This window comes from Myripristis murdjan, chromosome 6, assembly GCF_902150065.1.
Source record: "Myripristis murdjan chromosome 6, fMyrMur1.1, whole genome shotgun sequence".
NCBI lineage: Eukaryota > Metazoa > Chordata > Actinopteri > Holocentriformes > Holocentridae > Myripristis > Myripristis murdjan.
Genome location: NC_043985.1, coordinates 11,057,298 through 11,082,741, shown reverse-complemented (window position 1 = coordinate 11,082,741; position 25,444 = coordinate 11,057,298). Strand labels below are relative to the sequence as shown.

General features: G+C 40.0%; 2 protein-coding genes across 2 annotated transcripts; both read left to right on the top strand.

Annotated features, from left to right (window-relative positions):
* Nucleotides 1-569: 569 nt before the first annotated feature.
* On the top strand, nucleotides 570-14,520 carry cat (catalase). The gene is made up of 13 exons (XM_030053752.1): nucleotides 570-750; nucleotides 2,295-2,466; nucleotides 4,914-5,024; nucleotides 7,516-7,646; nucleotides 7,963-8,067; nucleotides 8,777-8,902; nucleotides 9,166-9,357; nucleotides 10,124-10,276; nucleotides 10,604-10,742; nucleotides 11,319-11,449; nucleotides 11,842-11,949; nucleotides 12,305-12,388; nucleotides 13,034-14,520. Exons 1-13 carry the CDS (start codon nucleotides 685-687, stop codon nucleotides 13,094-13,096), a joined length of 1,581 nt encoding a protein of 526 aa, XP_029909612.1. The 5' UTR covers nucleotides 570-684; the 3' UTR covers nucleotides 13,097-14,520.
* Nucleotides 14,521-17,690: 3,170 nt separating this feature from the next.
* actr6 (actin related protein 6) lies at nucleotides 17,691-25,182 on the top strand. Its single transcript, XM_030054557.1, has 11 exons — nucleotides 17,691-17,962; nucleotides 18,646-18,763; nucleotides 18,874-18,942; nucleotides 19,695-19,818; nucleotides 20,008-20,143; nucleotides 21,022-21,078; nucleotides 21,257-21,355; nucleotides 23,144-23,222; nucleotides 23,742-23,913; nucleotides 24,091-24,229; nucleotides 24,403-25,182. The coding sequence occupies exons 1-11, from the start codon at nucleotides 17,895-17,897 to the stop codon at nucleotides 24,530-24,532; spliced, it is 1,191 nt and encodes a 396-aa protein (XP_029910417.1). The 5' UTR covers nucleotides 17,691-17,894; the 3' UTR covers nucleotides 24,533-25,182.
* Nucleotides 25,183-25,444: the final 262 nt, after the last annotated feature.

The window sequence follows — 25,444 nt, the reverse complement described above, 5'->3', positions numbered from 1 at the left end:
CAGATCAGACAGTTCAGGTCACAAAAATTAACATTCTGATAAGTAGTTGGATGGGTTGCAGGTGGGTGAAAAAATATTTTATTATTTATCATTTATTAAATACCTGAAGCTATGCACGTGTGATCGCTGCGCCCCCTATCAAGAGAGAGGCTGTACGCGTTTACACACAAGGCACAGTGGTTTCATTTCATTGATCACTTAATTAATGTTCTGTGTTCTTCTGCACATCCAAAAAGGTCACACACACAGCCCAGGTTCATACAGATAAATTGTTTGCAGTAATGCAGCTGATAAATCCTGAACAGATGTGTCATTTCTGGTTGCAACCACTTATCTGGCACATTATCGTATCCATGATTCACTGCTGAGTAATATTGCAGCGATGGGTAAAATAGAAAATCCAAACGGGGGGAAATACTTCCGGAACTTACGGCTCCTCCCACTTTACAATTCTACGATCCGTTTCTGGCATCTGCATAAAATAGACGATCTTTGATTCGGACCTTTCTCCCCTTTTGCAAAAGTAGGTCAGTTGGCTTTCAGCAGCCTATCAAGTGAGTGGGAGCAGAAGGAGGCGGGGCCAAATCGTGCAAAGTCCAGGAAGGTTTCTTCCAGCAGGATAGATATTAAACGTTTTGCACTGTGTTATCTGTCCATATCGTTTTTTACCAGTTGCCCGTCGAGATGGCTGAGAACAGAGATAAAACCACGGATCAAATGAAGCTGTGGAAGGAGAATAGGGGTGCTCAGGTCTGTATGAACCCTGCGGAATTATGCGACAGCGCAGCTGTGTCTTGGGAAATGGGTGAGAGGTCGTTTAGGGTCTCCCTAGCTAATTAGTTAGCCTGCAAAACTAGATGTCAGACAAGAACCACAGAAACTGAATTAATATGCCCGTAACCTCGCCAGAATTGTGCTAGTAAGTGTTAATAGAGGTATCTTCATGCTGATCAACCGCTTAGTGTGACTGTGTGTCGTGTGGCATTTTGAAAGGGTTTTTAATAGCAAAGGTTCACTTTCAAACTGGATAACTGGATAGCTAAACTGGCACAGCTATCCTAAGGTATTTGTGTAACGCTAATTACACAAATACCTTTGTTTTGACGTTTTTCAGTAATAAAAGCAACAGCTTTAAATCTTTAATTTAGTGTGAAACGTCTAAAGTCGTCACAAAGTTGGCGAGGTCATTGTCCAGACGCACAGATTGTGGTTGAACTTCACTCTTGTTAATTCATGGTTACATAACCAGGGCCAGAACCCCCACCCAGGGGAAACAAGGCCACCATAATAAGAGTGAAATGCATGCTAACTGTGCTGATATATGTGCCCACATAGCTTATGTTATTCACATCTGCACCGCCTCAGAGGCTACAGACAGTGTAATTCCTGGGTCAGTTCCCTCCTAAAGTCATTTATCTATCAATCAAGAAATTCAGCTGCTGTATGTCGTTTTTGTGTTTATTAAATTGTTTTGTTTTAGCTGTTTGGACTTTAGTGCAGGTATTCACACTCATGCCACGCAAAGTGCTTTCTTGTAAATTAAGTTCTTATCACTTTCTAAACTTTGAAAGGGAAAGGGGGAAAATAAGTTTTGAAATTCTAGTTCCATCATAGTTAGGAATTGGACTTATGACACTACTTAAAGGACTACTGTAACAGCATAATGATGGTATGTTTTAAAAAAAAAAAAAAAAAAAAAAAGGCAAATCTTAAACCTAATTGCATGGCAGGATCTAATCAAAGAAAATAATCTTTGTTTGCACACAGCATTTTTTGACTGCATTTTATTTGTCCATTTGGTATTATGTTATGCTTCTTTTTTAAGCTTAGTTTTCACTGTTGCTGCACTTCAAATGAGTGTCAACTAGTCATATCATGTACTGTAGCACTATCGAGATATTTGGCATAAATATCGAGGTATGAAATATTGTCCATGTCATGCAGACCTTAGTTAGGACAGACCTTAGTTAGGCTGCAACAGTAAGACTTAAAAATTAAAGGGGTGAAAGGTGAAAATTAGTCTTTATTAATCAACATAAACCTGTATAGTGACAGTTAGCCTGAAACAAAAAAGAATTATCTTGTAACCAGAAATTAGCCTGAACAGTGAAGATTGGCCTGTACAATACAAATAATTTAGCCTGTAACCCAAAAATTAGCCTGTGCATTAAAAAACAAAATAAAAAAATAAAAATAACCCTTGAGTGAGCAAAGGGACTGGCAGTATACAAAGTGATGAAGTGACTATTACTATGACAGCAAATGTTATTGATGAGAATGCTGTTTTGCACCAGAGGCCAGATACACTGACCACAGGGGCCGGGGTTCCCATCGGAGACAAGCTCAATGAGCAGACGGCAGGTCCCAGAGGCCCCCTGCTGGTCCAAGATGTGGTCTTCACCGACGAGATGGCTCACTTTGACCGGGAACGAATCCCCGAGAGAGTGGTGCATGCCAAAGGAGCAGGTAAGAGTCAGACATCTGTATAGTGGAAAAATACCTGTATCAGGCTTGTATTAAAGGCAGTATGTGCAGCATGTTGAAATTCTGACAGTCGAGTCCTTGTTCCCCATAACACACATATGACTAAACACATGAGCAACCAGGTCTCTGTTGGTAAACAGTAAACTTGTTGGATGCAGGGTCCAAACCTGTCACCCCTTGGTCATTCTAATCACTCATGCACATTCAGCACAGTAAGATTTATGTTTATGTTAAGATATTTGTTTAAAAAAAAAAAAAAAGGAGACTATCACATGTTATTATAGAGTTTATTGCTACAAAGTTAACATCTTGAGTAGGGGGGTTGAATTCTGGTGGAGAATGAGGCATCTGGATTATGAGACATATTCACTCTGACTGTAAAACCAACAGAGGGCCAGCATAAACCTGTTTTATTCAAATTTAAAACTGTGGGTTCTGTTACCTTCATAACAAACATGATTCAGGATGATTCAGCATGATTCAGCATGATCCAGCATGATCAGGTTATCTCAGAATCTCCTGTCATCTAATACCACAGGCTGTGTGAAATCCCATCCCTCTTGATGTGGTCACATAAAGATATTATGTCTCTGTAGTTGGGAAAGACAGTGAACAATATTATAAAATGTTACATTTAATCAGTATCTGGAATGTCATAGATGAGTTGGGTTAGTTAGATAAAATTACTGACTTTGTACTGACATTTTTTGCAGTTGGTTTACAAGCCTGAATATTTTTTTGTATGTAAAGAGGACTTAAAATGACTTTAACACAATTTTATACATAATGTATAATATATTAAATTGGCCCAATTTACAGTTTCATTCAGAAACTATTCAGACCCCCTTCACTTTTTTCACTTTTGTTAGGTTGCAGCCTGATGCTACAATCGTTTAAATAAAGTTTTTTCTCATTAATCTACACTCAGTATCCCATAATGACAAAGTGAAAACTGAATTGTAGATATTTTTGGAAATTTATTAAAAAGAAAAAACTGAAAGATCACATTGACATAAGTATTCAGACCCTTTACACAGTATTCAGTTGAAGTACCTTTGGCAGCAATTACAGCCTTGAGTCTTATTGGGTATGATGCAACAAGTTTTGCACACCTGGATTGGGGGATTTTCTGCCATTCTTCTTTGCAAATCCTCACAAGCTCAGTCAGGTTGGATGGGGATCGTCGATGGACATCCCTTTTCAGGTCTCTCCGGAGATGTTTGATAGGGTTCAAGTTAGGGTACTGGCTGGGCCACTCTGGGACATTCACAGAGTTGTCCCTAAGCCACTCCTGTGTTGTCTTGGCTGTGTGCCCAGGGTCATTGTCATGTTGGAAGGTGAACCTTTGGCCCAGTCTGAGGTCCTGAGCTGTGGCACAGGTTTTCATTGAGGATATCTCTGGACTTTGCTCCATTCAGCTTTCCCTCAACCCTGACCAGTCTGCCAGTCCCTGCTGCTGAAAAACGACCCCACAGCATGATGCTGCCACTGACATGCTTCACTGCTGGGAAGGTATTGGGCAGGTGATGAGCGGTGCCTGGTTTCCTCTGGACACAATGTTTGGAATTGAGGCCAAACAGTTCAATCTTGGTTACATCAGACCAGAAAATCTTGTTTCTCATGGTCTGAGAGTCCTTCAGGTGCTTTTTTTGCAAACTCCAAGCGGGCTTTCATGTGTTTTGCACTGAGGGGCTTACGTCTAGCCACTCTGCCATAAAGCCCAGATCAGTGGAGGGCCGCAGTGATGGTTGTCCTTCTGGATCTTTGTCCCATCTCCACACAGGATCTCTGGACCTCAGTCAGAGTTGGTAACCTTTCTTACTAAGGCCCTTCTCCCACGATTGCTCAGTTTGGCCGGGCAAACAACTCTTTGAAGAGTCTTGGTTGTGCCAAATTTCTTCCATTTGAGAATTATGGAGGCCACTAGTGCTCATGAAAAGTGCAGCAGAAATTTTTTGTAGCCTTCCCCAGATCTGTGCCTGGCAGCAATCCTGTGTCTGCAGGCAGTTCCTTTGACCTCATGGCTTGGTTTTTGCTCTGATACGCATTGTCAGCTGTGAGGCCTTCTATGGACAGGTGTGTGCCTTTCCAAATCATGTCCAGTTAATTGAATCTACTACAGGTGGACTCTAATCAAGGTGTAGAAATCTCATGCAAAGGGTCTGAATACTTATGTTAATGTGATATTTTAGTTTAGTTTTTTTTTTTTTTTAAATTGGCAAAAAAATTCAACAATTCTGAATTCCTTTTGTCGTTATGGGATATTGAGTGTAAATTAATGAGAGAAAAAAATAATTTAAACAATTGTAGCATCAGGCTGCTACAAGGGCGTCTGAATACTTTCTGAATGCAATGTATTCATTGGTCCTCACTTGTTATGGTTCAGACTACTCACATGTAACCTGATCCATCCTCGTCCTATTCCACAGGGGCGTTTGGCTACTTTGAGGTGACGCATGACATCACTCGCTTCTGCAAGGCCAAGGTGTTTGAGCATGTCGGCAAAACCACACCTATCGCCATCCGCTTCTCCACTGTGGGTAAGGCCTGATGCACTCTGTGTTCACAACTGTAGTAGACCCTGTAGTGTGTCACTTTAGTGAGAATGTGAAATTGTAGCTCTTCATTTTAAAGTTTTTAAAATGAAGAGCTACAGTTTTTACAGGATTTTTTTTCAATATTATAATTATTATTATTATCATTATTATTGTTGCTATGTTTTTAGGGTGTTTACAGGTCCATGATCCATTATTTAATACATTTTAGCCCTTAAAAGCCGTTAAATAGTCTTAAATTTAAATTTATGATGTCTTATACCAGTGACATTTTATATGATTGGCCCTTTTACTGCAATTTACCCACATTTTACATTGCAACAAATCATGTAGGGGTACTCTAAAGATTTCACAACAAATAACCAAAATTCCAATTTGAGTATTTGGTTGAAACACCCAACCCTACCTAAATCAAAGGTTTCCCCACAGACTATTTTTTTCAGTGGAGAAACCGTTTCTCTCCATCCAATTTCAAGTCATCAAAACACAAGAGTGCTGCTGCTTTTAGGGAAACGTCTCTGAAAGTTCATTTTCATATCGTAGTGAAATGAATGGAAACCAATGGCTGGATAAAAGGGAGGAAAAATCATATCAGAGCTGTTTGCTCTGTAAAAAATTATAGCAGAAATTTTAAGAATACACATTTTGTAGAAAATAGACTAAACATGCAAAAATCACTGGTATGGTACATTTTGATTTCAACATTTTATCTCATTTCATTTATCCAACTATTTCTCATTGTCCAGTTCTTCTGCATCATTGTCAACATTCCTGATGTTAAAAAAACTGTAAGCCTGCTGCTGAACCTTGTGCTGCCTTTTACAATCTTTTGGGAAAATGGCTATTATAGACTAACACAACTCTTTTTCATCTGCAGAGAAAAATCCAAGAAAGGATTGTGTGTGTGTGTGTGTGTGTGTGTGTGTGTGTGTGTGTGTCCAAAGTTCTGTAGTGGTTGAATTTATCCCAGTTGTACCTTGCCAGCTGACCTGAGGGGCACTGTTATAACAATTGTTCATCGAATCATCTAGTTCAGTGTTCCCCAACCCAGTCCTCAAGGACCGCCTGTCCCTCAGGTTTTGGTTTCAGCTCTGCTGTTGCACACCTGACCCAATTAAGGCCCATGCATCTTCCTGCACGCCCTGTTCCCGGTATATCTGCTTCAGCGAATCAGCATGAAGCCCTTACATGGATCAGGTGTGAAAGAGCAGAGCTGAAACAAAAACCTGCAGGACAGGCAGTCCTTTAGGACTGGGTTGGGGAACACTGATCTAGTTAACAACCAACCATATTCTTGAATAAAACCTACCCTATGCACTGGAATAATTTGTCTAAAACTGAGGTTAAATTTAGTTTCAGCTTTTTGGCCACTCAAAGGGTAGGGGAAAAAAGTTTAAGACTCGACTGATGCAACCCTTTACTACTTTGAAATTTGATAAATCACAGGACGGTGCACCAAAATAAGGCGGTATTCCTCAATAAAGACAGTTAAAAACTACCTTAAGGGTGTCAAAAATCATTCAGTTTAATGCCTCTAGACAGCCGTTTAGTTAGTTTGTTTGTTTTTTAGTTTATTTGATTATTTAGGCAGTTAGCTCAGGGATAGGCCACTTCACTGGTGGCTGGTGCCAAGAAACTATGCCTGTGACAGAGAGATTAGCTGTCTTGAGCCACAGTGTTCAATCCCCCTTAACTGAGACACACAAATGTACCTCAGTGGTCAGATGTATTAAAATTTGAGCCATCAATATTACAGAGATCCTTACAAATTCTTACTCGTATGTTCACCCACCACAGGGATTATGCTTTCTGCACTAGGCAATTTCTGACCACTAGAGGGTGCAGAGAGCTCAAACTCTGTTGGTGTGAGTCCTGCTTGTAGGTTCATGGTAGATCGCTTGTTCAAAACCAAAAGTTAAGGCAGAAAAATGCGTTGCTAGGATTGAAATGAGGGTTGCATTTGTATAATGGAAAGAAGGCCCACAGTGATAACACTTGCATTGCAACAGGTCATTTAACTGCAACAAAATGCATGTAATAGTGCTTAATGCAGTTTTAAAGACAATGCCAAGTACTAAAGCCAGTTTACCTACAACAGCTTTAAGTTCTAATTTGTCTTTTCCTGCATATCCTGCTAATGTCCATACTCAATACCAGGATTATTTTAAAATGTTTAAGAAGTAAAACAGTTCTTCACACAGATTTTGCTAGTTGATTTGTGTGTGTGTGTGTGTGTGTGTGTGTGTGTGTGTGTGTGTGTGTGTGTGTGTGTGTGTGTGGTGTGTGTGTGTGTGTGTGTGTGTGTGTGTGTGTGTGTGTGTGTGTGTGTGTGTGTGTGTGTGTGTGTGTGTGTAAGGTGCTCAAGAGAGAACAGTGTGTGTCTGTGGTAGAAACTCCAGGGATATGAACGGATGTTTCTGATATTATTTCTTGACTTGAAAGCTGCTGCATTTTGAATGTGAGAATTGTATTCCAGCTGGGGAGTCAGGCTCTGCAGACACAGTGCGTGACCCCCGAGGCTTCGCAGTCAAATTTTACACTGAGGAGGGTAACTGGGACCTGACGGGCAACAACACCCCCATCTTCTTTATCAGGGATGCCCTGCTGGTGAGTTGATATGTGAGCTAGTTGTGGTTAACCACAACACCACTACCAACATTAATCAACAAAATTAGTCTGCTGTTTTCACTCAAACACAAATAAATACAGACTGTTTTTTGGAAACAAGCACACCAATGGTGATAAATTACAGTGCACCAACCTGGCAGAATCAAAACTTCAAAAAGGGAATCAGAATCATCAAATCTCTTAACTTTTACTGCCACATGAATGGAATGAGCCACATGAATTTTTGTGTAGATCGCCTTGTTAACTCAAATACAAACCAAGTTTACCACTGACCTGTGTCTTTTATCCTATGCAGTTCCCTTCCTTCATCCACTCCCAGAAGCGTAACCCCCAAACCCACATGAAAGACCCCGACATGGTGTGGGACTTCTGGAGCCTGAGGCCCGAGAGTTTGCATCAGGTTAGCTGCTGCACCGCACTTCAGTTTAGTGTTGGCCAAGTCATTTTGTCCATTTGTCAAGTGTTGCTGGTTTCAATACATGTTTCATGTTACCAAATTGCACTGGAAACTGCAGTTGCTGCCTTTGTTGTGCAAAATAACAGATCAGCCAAATCAAGTGGAGGGATTTGTAGAAACTGGTTTCAAATTATTCAGATTCAACATTTTCCTTGCATGTCACGATGACACAACAAACATTTCAGGTGATGGAAAATCCACTTTTCCTGCCTTTGAGTTTATGTATACATGTAAACTAAGTGGGCGCTAGGACCTATACATCACTGCTCATTTGGCTTACGCCCACAGGAGCAAATGTGCCTCAAAACTCTGTTTTGCAAAATGTTGCACATAATTTAGAGGAAACATTGTTCAACCCGGAAAACGTAGCATAACTGTTTCAGATTGAACATGCCCCAGTTCAGTGATGCATCATTATCGCCACCATTGATATTTATCCAAATGAGTTTAAATTAAATTGCCAAAGGTGCTTCAACTAAGTACTGAGTAAAGGGTCTGAATACTCACTGTGAGATGATCACACATCACTTTCTGAGATGAACTGTTTGAGGACGAGTTTTGAAAACATCTGAGATGATGAAGAGACAGGAGGGGGCTCTTAAGTTTCCTGTGACTTGTCATCTTGTGTCTGATATTTTCTCTCCCTGTCCAGGTATCCTTTCTGTTCAGCGATCGAGGATTGCCTGATGGCCACCGTCACATGAATGGCTACGGCTCTCACACCTTCAAAATGGTCAATGCTGAGGGCCAAGCTGTTTACTGCAAATTCCACTATAAGGTCAGCTTAAACCCCGGTTCAGCCCTCGTCAGACATCAGTCTTTGCAGGTTCTCTGCATGAGCAGATTGGCAATTCCTATAGATATAGACAATGACAATATGCCAAATTATTGTATTACTGTCATGTAGTCTTGTCAGAGTAGTTACAGAGATATATATTACATGTAAAAAAAATAAAAAATAAATGGAAAAGTAAAACTTGAATCTCATAAAGAACATTTCAAAACATTTTGTCAGTTTTATTTTTTAAATTTTCTTCTTAGACCGATCAAGGAATTAAGAATCTGACGGTGGAGGAGGCAGATCGCCTGGCATCCTCCAACCCAGACTACGCCATTGCAGATCTCTTCAACGCCATCGCCAATGGCAACTTCCCCTCCTGGACATTCTATATCCAGGTCATGACCTTTGAACAAGCCGAGAAGTTCCGGTTCAACCCCTTCGATCTCACAAAGGTACTGCGTTCCCGTGCAGCAGAACCAACTGCTTTGTGTTTTTTTTTTTGTTGTTGTTTCTTTGTTTGTCTGTTATAATTTATTTTTTACTGGAGTGTTATAGTTGTAAAGGTTTTGTTAATTGTTGTTAATGTTGGTTCTCAACATCGTTAGCTGTTCACACAGAAACTTGCAAGTTGAGGCATCAGCTCATCAGCTCATGAGGAACAGTGCTAACAAGCTATGTCTCTGTTAGATGAATTACCAGAGTTGAAACGTTTTCCATGATGCAGTTACTGGGTTAAGAACCAACACTTACAGTGTTGTTACAGATAAAATTCAGGCTGTCATCATTGAATGTGGTATTTATTTTCTGCACTGTTTAATAACAGAACCTCAAACAAACTATGTGGAGAATTTTTCTTTAAGATTTCTTAGCAGCCTCACTTTTATTTTACCTTGTGCCAGATTGTGATAGTTTAAGTTTAATCTCTCTCTTTTTTTTTTAGTTGTTTAAGCAATAAGTGCAACAAATACACCCTTAAATACTCCAATGGAATGTTTCAGTGACTGACTGTACAAGTCTATGAATGTACTAAGTTAGCACTGGGTGTGATTGTTTTTACTGTACAATTATCCAAAAAACTACACAAATGTGAAATATTGCTTCTTTAACAAATACATGCACAGCAAACACTTTCCTGGATCATTTTTTAAACAGGTGTGACCATCCTGCAGCTGATTGCATCATTTTTCTACAAACAGAGTTTAATCTCTCTAAATCCAGGTTTGGTCGCACAAAGAATACCCGTTGATCCCAGTTGGGAAGTTGGTGTTGAACAGAAACCCAGTCAACTACTTTGCAGAGGTGGAGCAGATAGCCTTTGACCCCAGCAACATGCCACCAGGTATCGAGCCAAGCCCGGACAAGATGCTGCAGGTAATGACAAGCTGTCCACACATGAAAGAAATACTGGCTATCAAATGTCAGTATGGGTGTCTTTTTACACACAAACCCTTAAGCTTCTTGCAGTTTGTTTGAATAAATTCTCATTCCTAATGAACTGCTCTGCGGTTTGCTTGCAAGATGATTGAGTGTATTTTTAGGTTGTCTTGGTGCATCTATTTGATGCCATCTAGGTTTGAATGCTGATATTCTCACTCGTTCGCACCAGCCAAACTAGATGAGTCAGTAACTGTGAATAAACCAGAGGTGTGAACACAGTGTGACTTGTAACAGTGACGTGTCATCTCTGTATCCTTCTAGGGTCGTCTGTTCTCCTACCCAGACACCCACCGACACCGGCTGGGAGCTAACTACCTGCAGATTCCTGTGAACTGTCCGTTCAGGGCACGCGTGGCCAACTACCAGCGCGATGGGCCGATGTGCATGACCGACAACCAGGGTCAGTCATCACCTTGACTCAACACCAAAATCACATCACAAGTGTGTTGGTGACTGTTTGTATCTGCGTGCATGTACAAAGATCTTAACAGATGTTCCAGGCAGATGCTCACTGGGGCTCTGGCAGAAATATACACTTACATGTGTCTCATCAGATATTGTTTTTAGCATATACACTTAAAATCTGTACAATTTTTCCATTCCTGCTGTATAGAGTTGCAAAGTGGGTGGGGTTATATCAGTTGACAAGACTTCTACAAGTAAAAATTCATTTTACCAAATGCTTTGCTACGTGACATTGCAAGCACATGGATGGGCATGAAACGCTCCTGGTTCAATTATTAGTACAAACAGATAGCAAGTGTGTTGAAATGATTCTGATTCATTGAAGAAAGTCAAGGTACAAAACTGTGTAGCTTTAGGGGAAAGGTCAACTACAAGTATCACAGAGCATTGCCTCAAGAAATATCCAGTTGTCAAGTTTAAAACTCTGTTGCCTGCACTGGTAAAGCAGAACTACATAGCTTTGAGTCAACTTTTTTTGTTTTTTTTTTGGTTGTTTTTTACTGGCCTCTAGGTGGCGCTCCAAATTACTATCCCAACAGCTTCAGTGCCCCAGATGTCCAGTCCTGCTTCAAGGAGTCCAAATTCAAGGTCTCCCCAGATGTGGCCCGTTACAACAGCGCAGATGAGGATAATGTCACGCAGGTAAAGATGATAGCATGATGCTGATCTGTTTTCTTGTTTGTTTTGTTTGTTTTTTGTTTTTGTGTTCAAATCATGTTGGAACACACGCGCTGAGTTAGTGAGCCTGTGTTCACTTGCTTGCTTTATCATTCTCATTTTTGTCAGCTGCATCACAGCTTTATAAGACATGTGAAGGCACCAAATAATTATACTGTAAGATTAAGGGGTTAAGGGTAAAGCTAATCAAATAATTCTTCATCAATCCATCATAATAAAGGGGCTGATTTTACTGCCACCTAGCATAAAATGTGGGATTTCTATAATAATAATAATTATGTGAATGTTACCATGTATGTTGTATAGATAGTTTCTGCTCTCTCTCTGACCAGTGACTTCCCTGTGGTGTGTTGCAGGTGCGTACCTTCTTCACTGAGGTGCTGAATGAAGAGGAGAGGCAGAGACTTTGCCAAAACATGGCGGGCGCCCTGAAGGGAGCCCAGCTCTTTATCCAGAAGCGCATGGTGAGTCTGCGTCACCCCTCAGCGGCCACACACAGAACTACCACAAAGACATTTGCATGAAGAATTAATCATCTTGCATATGGACATTTCTTTGCACCTCTCTATGTGCCCCAGCCTGCCACACACGCCAACAGTGCAGGTTCCCTGGCTAGCTATAACAGTGAGCAGAGCTTGGCACTAACACTGCCAGAGTCACAGCTTCAGTTCCCCCTGGGGCCAGGTTACAGGAGGTTGCTTTGCATGAAAGTATCCGCCGAATTTTAACAGTTATGTCAGGTGTTCACCCATGGAAAAGCAAAGTGAATGTTGCTACTGAGGAAATGGATTAAGTCTCGTTGTCTCGTGCCTCCTCCAGGTCCAGAACCTTATGGCTGTCCATCCTGACTATGGAAACAGAGTCCAGGCCCTCCTGAACAAGTACAATGCCGAGGCCCAGAAGGTAAACCCAAGTCCTCTTTCTCAGTCCGGTACCAGTCCTCGTTGTGACTCTCACCAAAACAAGCCTCAGATTGATTTCTTTTGTTGTTGTTGTTGTTGTTGTTGTTTTTGTTTTGTGTTTTTGTTTGTTTGATGTTTGTTTGTTTTTAGTTCCAGTCCAGTATTGTTTTGAGGACAGTATTTGTAAAAACATTCAAACATGCATCCATACATAAATTACTTTTAGTTTGAAGTGAAACATGTTGAATTTTCAAAATACATGTTTAAATCCAGTGAAATTATGGCATTAATGGATAAAAAGCTTAGTAAGTTCACATGAGAATGGAGGTGGGGGAGTTTTGAATCCAGTAAACTAAATGTCAACACTTGGGTGAAATGGCTCTGTGCTCTTATTTTGGATTGGCACTTAAGGCTGGGATTAAATGCAGAATTCGTCAAACAAAACAATGTTTCGTAATTTCATGATGGAAAATGGGTACATTGTTTAGTGAATCATAGTTTTTCTCCTGCTCCTGGAATAACAAATTTGTCACAGCTCTTTTTTTTTAAGTCTTTCATGCATGATACCAGGTTCTCTGGGAATCTAAAGTGAATATTAGTTCACCACATTGAAATGACCGATGTTTCCCTCTGTTCTCTCCCTCAGAACATAAATGTCCATGTTTATAGCCGTCCAGGGGTCTCTGCTGTTGCTGCCTCCAAGATGTGATGCCTTACTTTCCACAAGGGGCCCCCATATACCTGCAAGCGATTGCACTTAATTGCCAACTGCTACCACTCAGTAAAATGGATTGCACTTGCTTGCCATCTGCTACTATCAGTAACAAGAATGTATTACTAACTGTCCTTGAGTTGGGGTTGTTTCATTTCTGTTCAGTCAGTGATCGTAACCAATAATTTCTCAGACTCTGGGTGTACTACTGCACTGAGTTGATGTTACAGAATGTTATGATTAAGCTCATTTATTCAGTTTAAAATTCAGACAAGAGAATATCAGTCAGACTAAAGCCCTGTGAGGCGAATCTTAATTCTGTTCGAAAGAGCATTTGCAGAATTTAATTTGCAAAATGTCAGTCATGCCTGCTTGATATTTTTACCCTTTTCATTCCCAGCACTGTATTCACTAGTATTAAACCTTAAGCTTGTTGTGAGGATTAAACCTGCAACACAAAAGTGAGCAAAGCCAGTAAGTCCCATGTCAATACTTTTCAAACTGGACGGTAACAGATTTGACTAGTTTTCTTTATGCAAAGTTAAACCACTTAGAATTCGAATGAACTGAAATAAGACTGCAATTAGTCATCTAAAACAGGGTATTTCATCTTGTTAAACTGTTTTTTAAAAACACAGCTAGGAACCATTTTCTACAGAATTACTGTGTAAGCTGTTAGCCCTGTGCTCCTATTATCAGATATGCATTAATATGATGATTGAAGGTTGATCTTAACACAGCTTAAGACATTATGCAGTGCCTTTTTACATTTGCATTAAAACTGCTAGATGCAGGTTATCTGTAGCTGGTTAAGTAGCCTTTAATTGCTCTGATTTAACCATATTTGACAAAATTCCTTGTAAAATAACCGAAGCATTGATTTTGGTGTTGATTTGTGTGTAGAGAGAGACTGTGTGCATCACAATGTATCAGTGTGATTATTAGCTTTATGGTCAGAGATGCAAATTGGTGGTAAATGTTTTGTGTAACTGAAATAGTATGTAAATTTAACAGGAAGGTCCCTCTCATGTGCTTTTGTTGGCTTTGCTTGGGACAGCACTAAAAGTGAAAGTGTGGACAAGCAGTGACATGTTAGAATGTATCTAACAGTTAATCAAATCAAAACCCATGACACCACATTGCTTTAATGTAAGAGGAGAAAAATTATCTTTAAGTTTAACTTGTTAATTATATTTTTTCGTATTACCTGCAACTGATGTGTCTGATTAAATTTGCGAATCTCTGTCAAACGAGATGTACATTTAATGCCTGTATAGCAGTTAATTTTTTATAATCAAAGCTTATTAGCAATTAGCACTTCTCATCATTTTTCTGCTGCTTTATGTGTATTCCAACTGTTTTAAAAGCAGGTTTGTATCCTCCTGGATGATGTGTTCAAATTAAAATGAATTTTAACTGAACTGAATGAGTGAAAGCTTTTCATTCAAACAGCAGCACAGCAGGCTTACTGTAATTTAATTTGACTAGACTTGCTGGGGGCTACGAGACTGATGTTTGGACCAGTGATAGCATCTCGTGGCCTGTGGGCTGCCTCTTAAATAGTTTTTTGTTTGTTTGTTTGTTTGTTTGTTTTTTACTCCAAAACAGTTTGAAAAGTTTCAATACCCTCATACATTAATTGCTATCATATGTCAAACGACACCCTATCATCTGACCTTACTTGCATCTGGCAGCTGAGGAACAGTCAAACCACTGAAAAGCTCAATGGTCCCACCACTGCCAAGAGGGATCAGCCTAATTGAACTGTGCATGTGCCTATTGGGACAGATACACTCCCCTCCAAAAGTATTGGAACAGTGAGGCCAATTCCTTTATTTTTGCTATAAACTGAAAATATTTGGGTTTGACATAAAAAAGATGAATATAAGACAAGAGATCAATATTTCAGCTTTTATTTCCAGGTATTTACATCTGGATCTGATACACAACTTAGAAAATAACAGTATTTGTAATGGACCACCAAATATTTAGGTGAGCAAAAGTATTGGAACAGATAGACTTAAAATGGATTAAAGTGAATAAGACTTAATATTTATATTAAGTCTTATATAAGTTGTGAGGCAATCAGTGTAATTGCTGTAAACATATAAATACACCTGTGTGTAATGCTGCGCAATGGGTGCATTGGCACAGCTGGAAGATTTTGCAAACGGGAGGATTAGGAGAGAACGAGTTTTCAGAGACCATAAAGATTTCCTGGCCCATGATGATGACTGGCTTATAAGCCGATTTAGATTCCCTAGAGCAGTGGTTCCCAACCTTTTTCGTGAGGGACCCATATTTTCATCTAACAAATCAGTTGGAGATACGGGGTACTAGGGTGCACTAGGGTGTCGGACACTGGCGTGTGGCAAGAAACGGGAATGCTTCTTCAATTCTTTTATCATGTGTGAGTTACAGAAGAGAGAAGCACCTTTTGCGTGTCTTGCTTTTTACCAGTAGAGATTTTCATACCTACGATCCACAGATAACTTAGATCACAGCAGGCCCATTTTGTAAGGTTTTGTCCACAGCATTCTGAGGAGATTTTATCCTAAATTGTAGAAATGTCTCAAATCTAGATGGGGTGTGGAGACAGCAAAACTTAGGAAAATAATTGTTGGCCTGGGGTCCCTATATTACAGGAATACTGTGTTATTTTTAGATAAAAACTGCATAAATTCATTGTATACCACAGACACATGTTGTACACATGTGCCTCTGTTACAGAGGGTTTTGGGGGGGTTCTTGTCTGCTATGAGGATTAAGGCAGGGGTGTTGTAAAGCTGAGGGCATGTAAAGCCCTTTGAGACCGTAAAGAATGATACTGGGCTTTAAATAAACTTGCACTTAAACACATTAACCAACATAAGATATCTCTGCATTAATTAGCCTACAGGAACATTTTTTTTTTTTTTTTTTTTTTTTTTGTAATCCTATCGTATGACATTATAGCATAATAAAGCATGCCTCAATGCTGATGCAGTACAGTCTCATCACCACATATAATAATCAACAAGTTATCATTTATTTTGAAGTCACCGATTTGCAGTCTTAGTTTTACATATCCTACATATTAGGCCGGTTTCACTGTCTGGGGAGATTTTGAAGGCCTAGGGTTTGTGATGTTGTCATTAAACACACTCAAAAGTACCTAACCTCAAACTCCAGCAACACATTTTGGATCTATACAACATTTCCCAACACTAGATGTCGCGCTGGAGCACTAGCAGAAAGAAAGAAATAATTTCTCCTCCGTTTGTGTGTTTTTAAATCAAGCAAATAAACACAAAATGTTCGGAACGAAGCCAAAACAAAATGCGGTGCAATAACCACTTAAAATATAGGCTACTAGGATACAGAACATGTAAGTAGTCTTTCAAGACGTTTACAACCTGGTAGTTTCGTCAGAGATATCTTGCTAATGAAAGAGCTGTCCCAAATCAAAGCACTGACCTGTATTTGGTAAAATCATTGCATCCACGGTCCACTTCCGAGTGGTCGTGGAAATCCAAAGCAAGCCACATTTGAACGGAGGAGAACTGAGAGTGAAGCTGTTACGATGACGGTAACGTTAGTAATAATCATACACCCGGCACGTGTTTTCATCACTGTTCTTGTCAGATAAATGAATTAAATCCGTTTCAGTTTCAAGCAATAATATACAAAATTTAAAATCTATTGTTAGTTTCAATTCCGTCGACGTACAGAGTTATATAGGCCAGTTTCGCATGCTGGTCATTATCAGCAGAGTGGCGCAGCGGAAGCGTGCTGGGCCCATAACCCAGAGGTCGATGGATCGAAACCATCCTCTGCTAAGTTTTTGAGAAATTTATATTTATCTTGCAAAACACTTCGCCATCATTTCTATGATGCATGCCTAAACATGCCGAATTCATCTTTTAACTATATGCCTCCTAAATCACACTAAATCATATTACTCCGTAGTACAGTTGTATTGTGTGCGTTGTGTATCAGTCATTTTGTCACAGTATTCACACAAAATGCTCTTGTGTGCTACCGTCAGTCAGTGAGTTTTACACATTAGTTAAATAATGAATGATGTCAAACTTCAACAACAGCAGGGCTGCAGAGCAGACAAGCCCTCTGAAGGACGCAATAAGCACCTTTTTGTTACTGTACGAATCGGTAACCACAAATCCTCTCACAGGTGTTGGATTGTCACAGCATACATAGATTTCCTGTAAACTGGAGGTCCTTGGGAAAGCGCAGCATGCTCTGCAAGAATTTTTCTTTGAAGAATTCAGTTTTATCAGCACACATGGCGACACTGAGCTGAGAGGTGATGCTGGAGGCCAGTGTTTGTCCACCACTGTCTTCATCTCCGATGTTCAAGAGAGTACCTCCACTGTAGTCTGACAGCCCCAGCATCCCACTCAGCAAGGCACACAAGTAAGTTTCTGTCAAGAAACTCAGCTACTCGTTTCCGTTTTTAAATGCTACAGGATTAATAAATAGGACAGAGCTAAGTTTGTAGGTTGTGTGTCTTAGTCCAGACTCCTGCTCAGCTGGTGGCGGTAATGCACCATAAAGTTAAAACCATCAAACAAGAAAAGAGAAGAAACGTTCCTTGTTTCTAACCGGAAGATTTTATAGAAGGACCGTAAAGGACGTGCCTGATTGGCTGGATAAAAATCCAGTTTTCTTGTCCAGTTCATAGCACGTTAGCTGTACTATGTTGAATCATAATATAATATAATAATGTGATCTCTCACTACTCTTCTCAACAGACTTTAATCAGCAGTGTGCTCTCGTCGCTCCAGACGCTAACAAAATGGCTACGCTAGTTCTTGACAACGGAGCCTATACGGCAAAAATAGGATACAACCATGAAAAAGTCAGGTAAGATGGTTTAACTTGACGTTATGGTCGTTAAGATCGTTAAGTATGATTAATGCACATGTGTACATTGGCTTACTAGCTGATAAGATAATAATGCTTCGCTTTAAACGGCGGATATTTGAATTATTAGTACACAGTGCTCCGTTTGTAAAATCAAGTCTTTATTTCTCGACATAGGCTACTCTTATGGAGAGACAATGTGCTCTAAACTCCGTTCAAAAACCGCCAGTTTAAGGTTTCATTGACAGTCAAACACACATCGGTGAGCACGACTTGGGACGGCTTGTGAGAGGTCAATCTCGAATCTTGAATTTTGAGTCTTCAGTACACCAAAAAGCTATTTTCTTTCTGTAAAATCTGCCACCACCATCATCAGGGTTAATCTGGTTGTTAGAGGTCATTCCAGGTTGATTGCCATCAACTAAAACTGGAATTGCTCCATAAACCTGAGAGATTATGATCAGAACCAAAAATTATATCAATTTCTCCATTCACCTTTGCCAGAGTGTATTTCATTCATGATTTACCAAAGCAATTAGAAGCCAATGGAGCAAATGCAGTTGTAACTGCTTTCTGTGGACTTGCTGACAAAGGCAGAACATAACATCTAACCAAAGCTCTCCACCAACTGTAGCTGTCAGATTGAAATGGTTTCATTAATTTGAAAATCTTTCCTCCCGCAGTGTCATCCCAAACTGCCAGTTCCGCTCCAAGACGTCAAGGTTAAAAACCTTCACTGCCAATCAACTAGATGAAATCAAAGATCCTTCTGGTCTGTTCTACATCCTCCCCTTCCAGAAGGTGATGGTTGTAATCAACCACAGAACATGAAGATTCACATCAGGAATAGGTCTGGACGGACTTCAGTTTCAGATTCATTTTTCTTTCTGTCTGTATGTTTTTTTCTCTAGGGGTATCTGGTCAACTGGGATGTCCAGAGGAAAGTCTGGGATCATCTCTTTGGAAAGGAGATGTTCAAGGTATTTAGTTTTCTTGGAGGTTCTGTCATTCACCATCATCTGCATTGACACTGTTACAGGTCTCCAGTCTGTGATCACCACTGCATGTATTTTGCGATTAAATGTTTACGTTTACATTTTATTGGTTTACCCACTTTCCCTCAACCTACCTCGTCCACTTCCACTTCAGTTTATGATTTTCCATTTTTCCCACAATGCCTCTCAACAACCCCCAGAGAGGCAGTCTGTACTTGGCTGCACAAAAACTCTTAGTTACATTTTATTTCTTGCATCTTAAACTCATGTGACTTCAGCCACTTATCTGACTGTTCAGGGAATATTCTCAAATAAATTTAGAGATGAAGGAACATCCTTAAATCATCATCTTATTGGTGGTAGGTTGCACAATGTCACTTAAGGGCCTTGAAGATGCCCTTAAGCGACATCATCGTTTAAGTATTTATGCCATTTTTTTTTTTTTTTTGGAATAAATAATTCTTACAGTGAAAGGAAATGAATATGATGTTTTATGTTTAGGAGGCTGGAGGTCATGTAGCCAGATAGCCAGATTTGAATGAATGAATACTTCGAAACATGTAGAGAGCTTTCTAAGTATAGATTTTTATGTTGTGTGATGTAAATGATGCTTAATGTGCACTCCTTGACTCCGTTTGGTCCTCTAGAGATGTGGGAAATATTTCTAATGACAGTGCCTGATCATTTAAGATTTCCCCTTGTGATGTTGTGATGTTTGCTGTGCGTTGTGGTCTCAGGTTGAGTTTGCAGACACCAGCATCGTCATCACAGAACCTTACTTCAACTTCACCTCCATTCAGGAGTCAATGAATGAAATCTTGTTTGAGGAGTACCAGTTCCAGTCTGCTCTCAGGATAAACGGTGAGCAACAAATGATGCTGTGTGTCTCATCCATCAGACAGTGTCTCAGCCTCAGAGTGTGACTAAATATTAACAGGTTTATCACACTGTCTTCTATTTATTATCTAGTCCAGTTGTATTTGTTTCCTTCATAGAATGAAGTCTAAAAAGAATGACATAAGACTAAATTGCTATGTTTCTCTTTTCCAGCGGGCTCTCTTAGCGCTCATCACTACTTCCATATGAATCCCTCACAGCTTTGCTGCCTGGTGGTTGACAGTGGCTTCTCCTTCACCCACATTGCTCCCTATTGCAGGAGCAGGAAAATGAATGAGGGCATTAGCAGGTTAGCATTCACAGACTATGGGCGCTATCTTAGACCCAGCGTAAAGCGGCGCCAAGTGCGACACAAGTGTCTTTGTTAGTTTCCAGCTGGCGCACTTGTCATTTTCCCATCCAGCGCCCATGTTGTGTTAACAGCAAATGTGCTTCTGCCCATCTGTGTGCCCATGTGTGTGGTGGTTTTAAAATGAGCTGTGGTCAGGTGTATTGTTGGTACATTGCTATCTTGAGGCAGTTGAAAGTGCACCTGCATAGGAGGGTGCCGGTGTAGATGATCTGCTCGTGCACTTTGACTTTGTGCATGAGCAGATCAGTATCCTCTGAAGAGAAGTGCTCCTTCTTACCTGGCAAATGCAACATTATAATAGCAATCCACCAAGATGCAAGCGTACCTGGCTAACACAGGTGTTACTAATGTCATTAGTAACACCTGTGTTTACCCTGCAATTGATGTCAGAATAGTTGCTGTGAAAAAGTTCTGCTGATCTGTCATATTACTTATGGCTACTTATTCCTTGCTTTACCCACATTGAACACCATCATTTGAATAAATAGATACAGAGAAGTTTAAAAAAAAAGACAATGCAGGCCACTTAACCAAATGTCAGCGTAAAATGTGTACTGACTGCATACAAGGGCAAATGTGTTTCATATCAGCCCCCTGCTGCGTCTGCTCTCCAAGAATCCTGTAAGTTACCAAGGGTCAAGGTGACGCCAACGAGCACAAGCAGCACAGATAATTTTGCAAGTCAGACGAAAGTGAATTATTAGCTGGTTATACTGGGTTACGACAAACTCCAGAGTACAACAAAAATATTGTCAGCAACAGTACTGCAGCAACAGTAATAAGCAAGTGGCTCACTGGTGTGTTTTGCTTTCCAGGATCAATGTTGGAGGAAAGTTACTGACCAATCACCTGAAGGAGATCATTTCTTATCGGTAAAACCATCTTACTGTTTACTGTCTTTATTAGCTGTACTTTATCAGCTGTTGTTTGTCACGTTGCTCTGCCTCTTGGGGTTCTCTGTTAAATAGCAGAACAACGGCTCTTTCCACAAATAGTTGGCTGAAGAGTGGTTATTTCCAAAGAAGCAGCATGTCTCTTTTCTCGTTCCAGCCAGTTACATGTGATGGATGAGACCCATGTGATCAACCAGGTGAAGGAGGATGTCTGCTATGTCTCCCAGGAGTTTTACAAGGACATGGAGATTGCTCAGTAAGCCACACAACAGCTTAGACAGGAGCTTTAGCCTTTTCATTAGTGAAGCAAAATAGTGCCCAGTCACAGCATGAGGCACCCTGGACTGACTTTATTTGTTAAAGGATACAAAGTAAAGCAGCCTGCAGCATTTTTGTGTTGTTGTTGTTGTTGTTGTTGTTAGGCTCACAACAAATCTAAAGAGAAAACAGGTTGCTCTTTTCATGTTTCCAGTTCCAGAAAGAGAAGTAACTTAAACTCTGGATCAGTACCATGTTCACTTACTGAACATGTGTAATATTTATTTTTAAATGTTAAAAAATAGATAAAAAGCTTTGAAACATAGAATCAATGACTAATTATCTCTATCACTCATGATGTAATTAGTTGCACCAGTGGAACATAATTCCTGTAATATTGTGGATTATATCGTAATATTGCTGCGTGAGCTGAATCGAGCAGCATCACTGCATGCTGTTGAGGCAAGATCCAAATAGATCTTGGCTGTATTTGCTACTACTGTATTTTAACCTTGATGCTTTTTCAAGTACAAATCGACTAACACATTGTGACTGGGTCAGACTGTGAGCTTAACAAATAGATGGATGGAGGATTTATGTCTGGTAAATGATGACTTGACCAGACAACTCTGGACATAATAATGAACAACAGTGAATAAAACTTAATTGTGTTAAATTACTAGCACTTTCCCCACTCTGACTCAGTTTTGTTTTTGTATTTTTGTTTAACACAAATGTGCACTGTCTGCATGCACATGTTCAAGATTCAAGATGCTTTTTTGTCAATTCTGCAGTTATGTGCCAGACATACAGAGAATCGAAAAGACGTTTCAATCTGACCTTACCCACGGTGCAAACAGTGCAAAACATGAAATATAAGAAAACATTCAAATAGTGCAAAAAAAAAAAAAAATGCTTTAAGAGAAATACAAAAAACAATATTAAAACAATAAGATAGTGGGAAAAAAGAATGCAACAAAAACAAAACAGCAGCTTTCATACCACAGTGATTGAGTATTGAGGTAGCACTGGTCATGTTTTGTGGTTATTTACAGTGGCTGGTGCCTTTTGTGGGTGGGATAGTCCAGAGTTAATTTGAGGCCGGGCGTCTGTCTGTCTGCATGTGTGTGTGTGTGTGTGTGTGTATGTGTTGTATTAATATCTCTCCATCGACTGGATTAAAACAGAGGCTCTGCCTTTCATTTACCTGTTGCCATGGTGAATCATGGTATTAGAGTTCCATTGATGATTTTTTTTCCATTCCCCATGCATCATTCAGAGAGAGCATTCTCAGAGTTGATTTAACTGACACAGATCATCTTTTCTGGAACTGAAAACTCTTAAGATTCCCATTTCAGGGTTCATTAGCTCAGTTTTGTAAACCAACTCTCTAGAATAGACAGGTGATCTGTCATGTTTGAGTCACCACAGACGCCCAGTTCTCAAGCAGTAGTCACATATGGTGCCTCTCCACTCTGATTTTTAACTTTTTTAAAACTTTGGTGTTCTCAAGGTGATATTTCAGAAATGGCCTTGGAGTGTGAGGGAAAAAAGCCTCATTTGCATTGAAAAAATGCGGACAAGGCTGCCCTCTGCTGGCAAAAAGCCTCCTGTGTAATAGAGTCCTTCCACTGCTATCAGTGTTGCTGTCATGCTGTTCATGCTGCAGCTTACTGTATGCTTGCCACTTGCAAAACCAGTGCTCCACTAGGAAATCCCAGAATTAAGACATGAAGTGTGGTGGCTGCTGCCTGAATAACAGCTGCACTGTGTTGTGTGTTGGCAGGTTAAAGGGGGAGGAGAACACTGTGATGAGGGATTATGTTCTACCAGACTTCAGCTCCATCAAAAAGGGCTTCTGCAAGGTAGGACAACATTCAGTCAGCAAGCACACAGGCTCTGGCTCACTAGAGCGCTGCAGCTGCTTTGGTTTGTTAGTTTAAAATTCTCCTTCTTTACACCACTTTCATGCTTTGATTGGTAAATGCTAGGACTGAATGCTATGGTAAAGATATTAAATTGTGATTTTGGTAGGATTTGCGCCTTCTAATGTTCAGTTTTACTGAAAAAGTATAAAAATGATGATGGTGTGATTTTTGCTGGGGTCCATACCAAACAAACAAGTTTTCTTGCATCTGGAAAATACAGTTTGCATGCCAGGACATCTCTATAGCACCACAGTACTTCATTTACGATAGTGTTTTGTCACACATTTTACCTTTTATCAAAAAAATCCTGCTCCTGAGATATGAATATTGTACTTGGCTTAATGTGATTTTGATAATATTTTGATTAATTGTTCAGCCTTAGCAAATACCACTAGTGCTGCAGTGATATTCCTCGTCAGAGTTTTCTTCATGTATGAGTCTTTTTGTCCTCACCAGCCTCGAGAGGAGATGGTCTTCACTGGAAAATACAAGACAGGAGAGCAGATCCTGAGATTGGCCAATGAGCGCTTTGCTGTGCCTGAGATGCTCTTCCACCCGTCTGACATCGGCATCCAAGAGATGGGCATTCCTGAAGCCATTGTCCACTCCATTCAGTCCATGCCGGAAGGTTGGAGAACATGATCAGTTTCCACCTGAGGAGACCTAAATTTTGTATTAAAAGAGAATGCCACAGCTATTCAGACTCTTAAAAGATTAACCTATTTCTGTGTGTTACTCAGGAACACTGCAAGTGTGTGTGTGTGTGTGTGTGTGTGAAGTTGCTAACAGTGTCTTCCCCTGTCAGAGATGCAGCCCCACTTCTACCAGAACATCGTCCTGACTGGAGGGAACACTTTGTTTCCAGGCTTCAGAGAGCGGCTAGAGGCAGATCTTCGATCTCTCAGCCCCAGCCACCTCCCTGTGTCAGTACTGCTGCCTACAAAGTAAGATTAACCACACACGTATATATGTACATACATAAATACTGTTGTACCATTGCAGTGTTTTGTCAGTTTTTGCACTACTCATTCCTAGCTGTTTTATGTGTCACTGTTAGCATGGTAGCGATTAATCTATTAATGATGAGTCATTAATAGTGACTGAATTCTTCCTGCAGTCCAATCTGTTACTCATGGGAAGGAGGGAAGCTGCTGTCCCACAACCCGGACTACGATGAGATGGTGGTGACCAGGGAGGATTATGAAGAAAATGGACATTTCATTTGTGAAGAAAAGTTTGACATTTGAGTGGATGGAAACTCTGAGCCTTAGTTCCCTGCGTGTCTCTGAGATAGAAAGACTGAATCTTAGTAAACAGAGTCAGTCAAACTGATCAGTAACACATCAACTAAACTTTTATACTCAAGTCTGCGATACTTTCAGAACAAACACCTTATTTAAAACATCTGCCTTGGAAATCGGACTGTAACACAGATTGAAACAAGTGAAAAGAAAAAAATGAAGTGCTTGTTGAGACTGTTGTTGTTATTTTAGTACTAAGTATGCCAGTAAAGTAAGTCTGTTGTTGATTTAGTGTGGATGTGCCATCTGACTGTTTTGTTAGGCTAACAACAGACTAACTACTCAATATCAGGACACCAGCAAATAGACTCTACGTAGTGAGTGTGAATGTTTAAATCATAGACGGATGGCAGACAGTGTGGCTGAAAGCAAATTTAATTCAGTTGTCTAGATTACGAACCACAAGAAACTCTTGGTAATGAGGGATGAAATTTAACTGTGTTAATGTAAAGTACATCTTCCAAAGCCAGGTCATCAAACAAATAAGATACTTTTATACAAGAACTGTTTTTTTTTTTTTTTTTTACCTGCTCTTCTTTCATGTATGTTCATATTTGTCATTGTTGCTGACATTAAAAAAAGAAAAACAAAGTAACGTCCTGAACCTCAAGTTGTACAAAGTTTACATTACGTTTAACAAAAACCTAGGTCAAAATACAAGACCATTCAAGTAATGCCTAACCAGCACACTATGCAAACTACGCAGTCCTCATCCCGCCCTCCATACTGTTGACAGTGAAATAGCTGAGATTATTATTGTTGTTATGATGATGATGATGATGATTATTATTATTAGTAGTAATGGTGGTGGTGATAGTATTATTACAGAGAATTTTGTATATAACTGCAGCGTTATAC

Bases quoted from the DNA above. Each gene is read 5' to 3' on its own strand.
- cat (XM_030053752.1), top strand. From the start codon at position 685: ATGGCTGAGAACAGAGATAAAACCACGGATCAAATGAAGCTGTGGAAG. The intron at 8,068-8,776 runs GTTAGCTGCTGC...CTCCCTGTCCAG, and splicing joins GGCCCGAGAGTTTGCATCAG to GTATCCTTTCTGTTCAGCGA. The intron at 12,389-13,033 runs GTAAACCCAAGT...TCTCTCCCTCAG, and splicing joins ACAATGCCGAGGCCCAGAAG to AACATAAATGTCCATGTTTA.
- actr6 (XM_030054557.1), top strand. From the start codon at position 17,895: ATGGCTACGCTAGTTCTTGACAACGGAGCCTATACGGCAAAAATAGGA. The intron at 18,764-18,873 runs GTGATGGTTGTA...TTTTTTCTCTAG, and splicing joins ACATCCTCCCCTTCCAGAAG to GGGTATCTGGTCAACTGGGA. The intron at 18,943-19,694 runs GTATTTAGTTTT...TTGTGGTCTCAG, and splicing joins TTGGAAAGGAGATGTTCAAG to GTTGAGTTTGCAGACACCAG.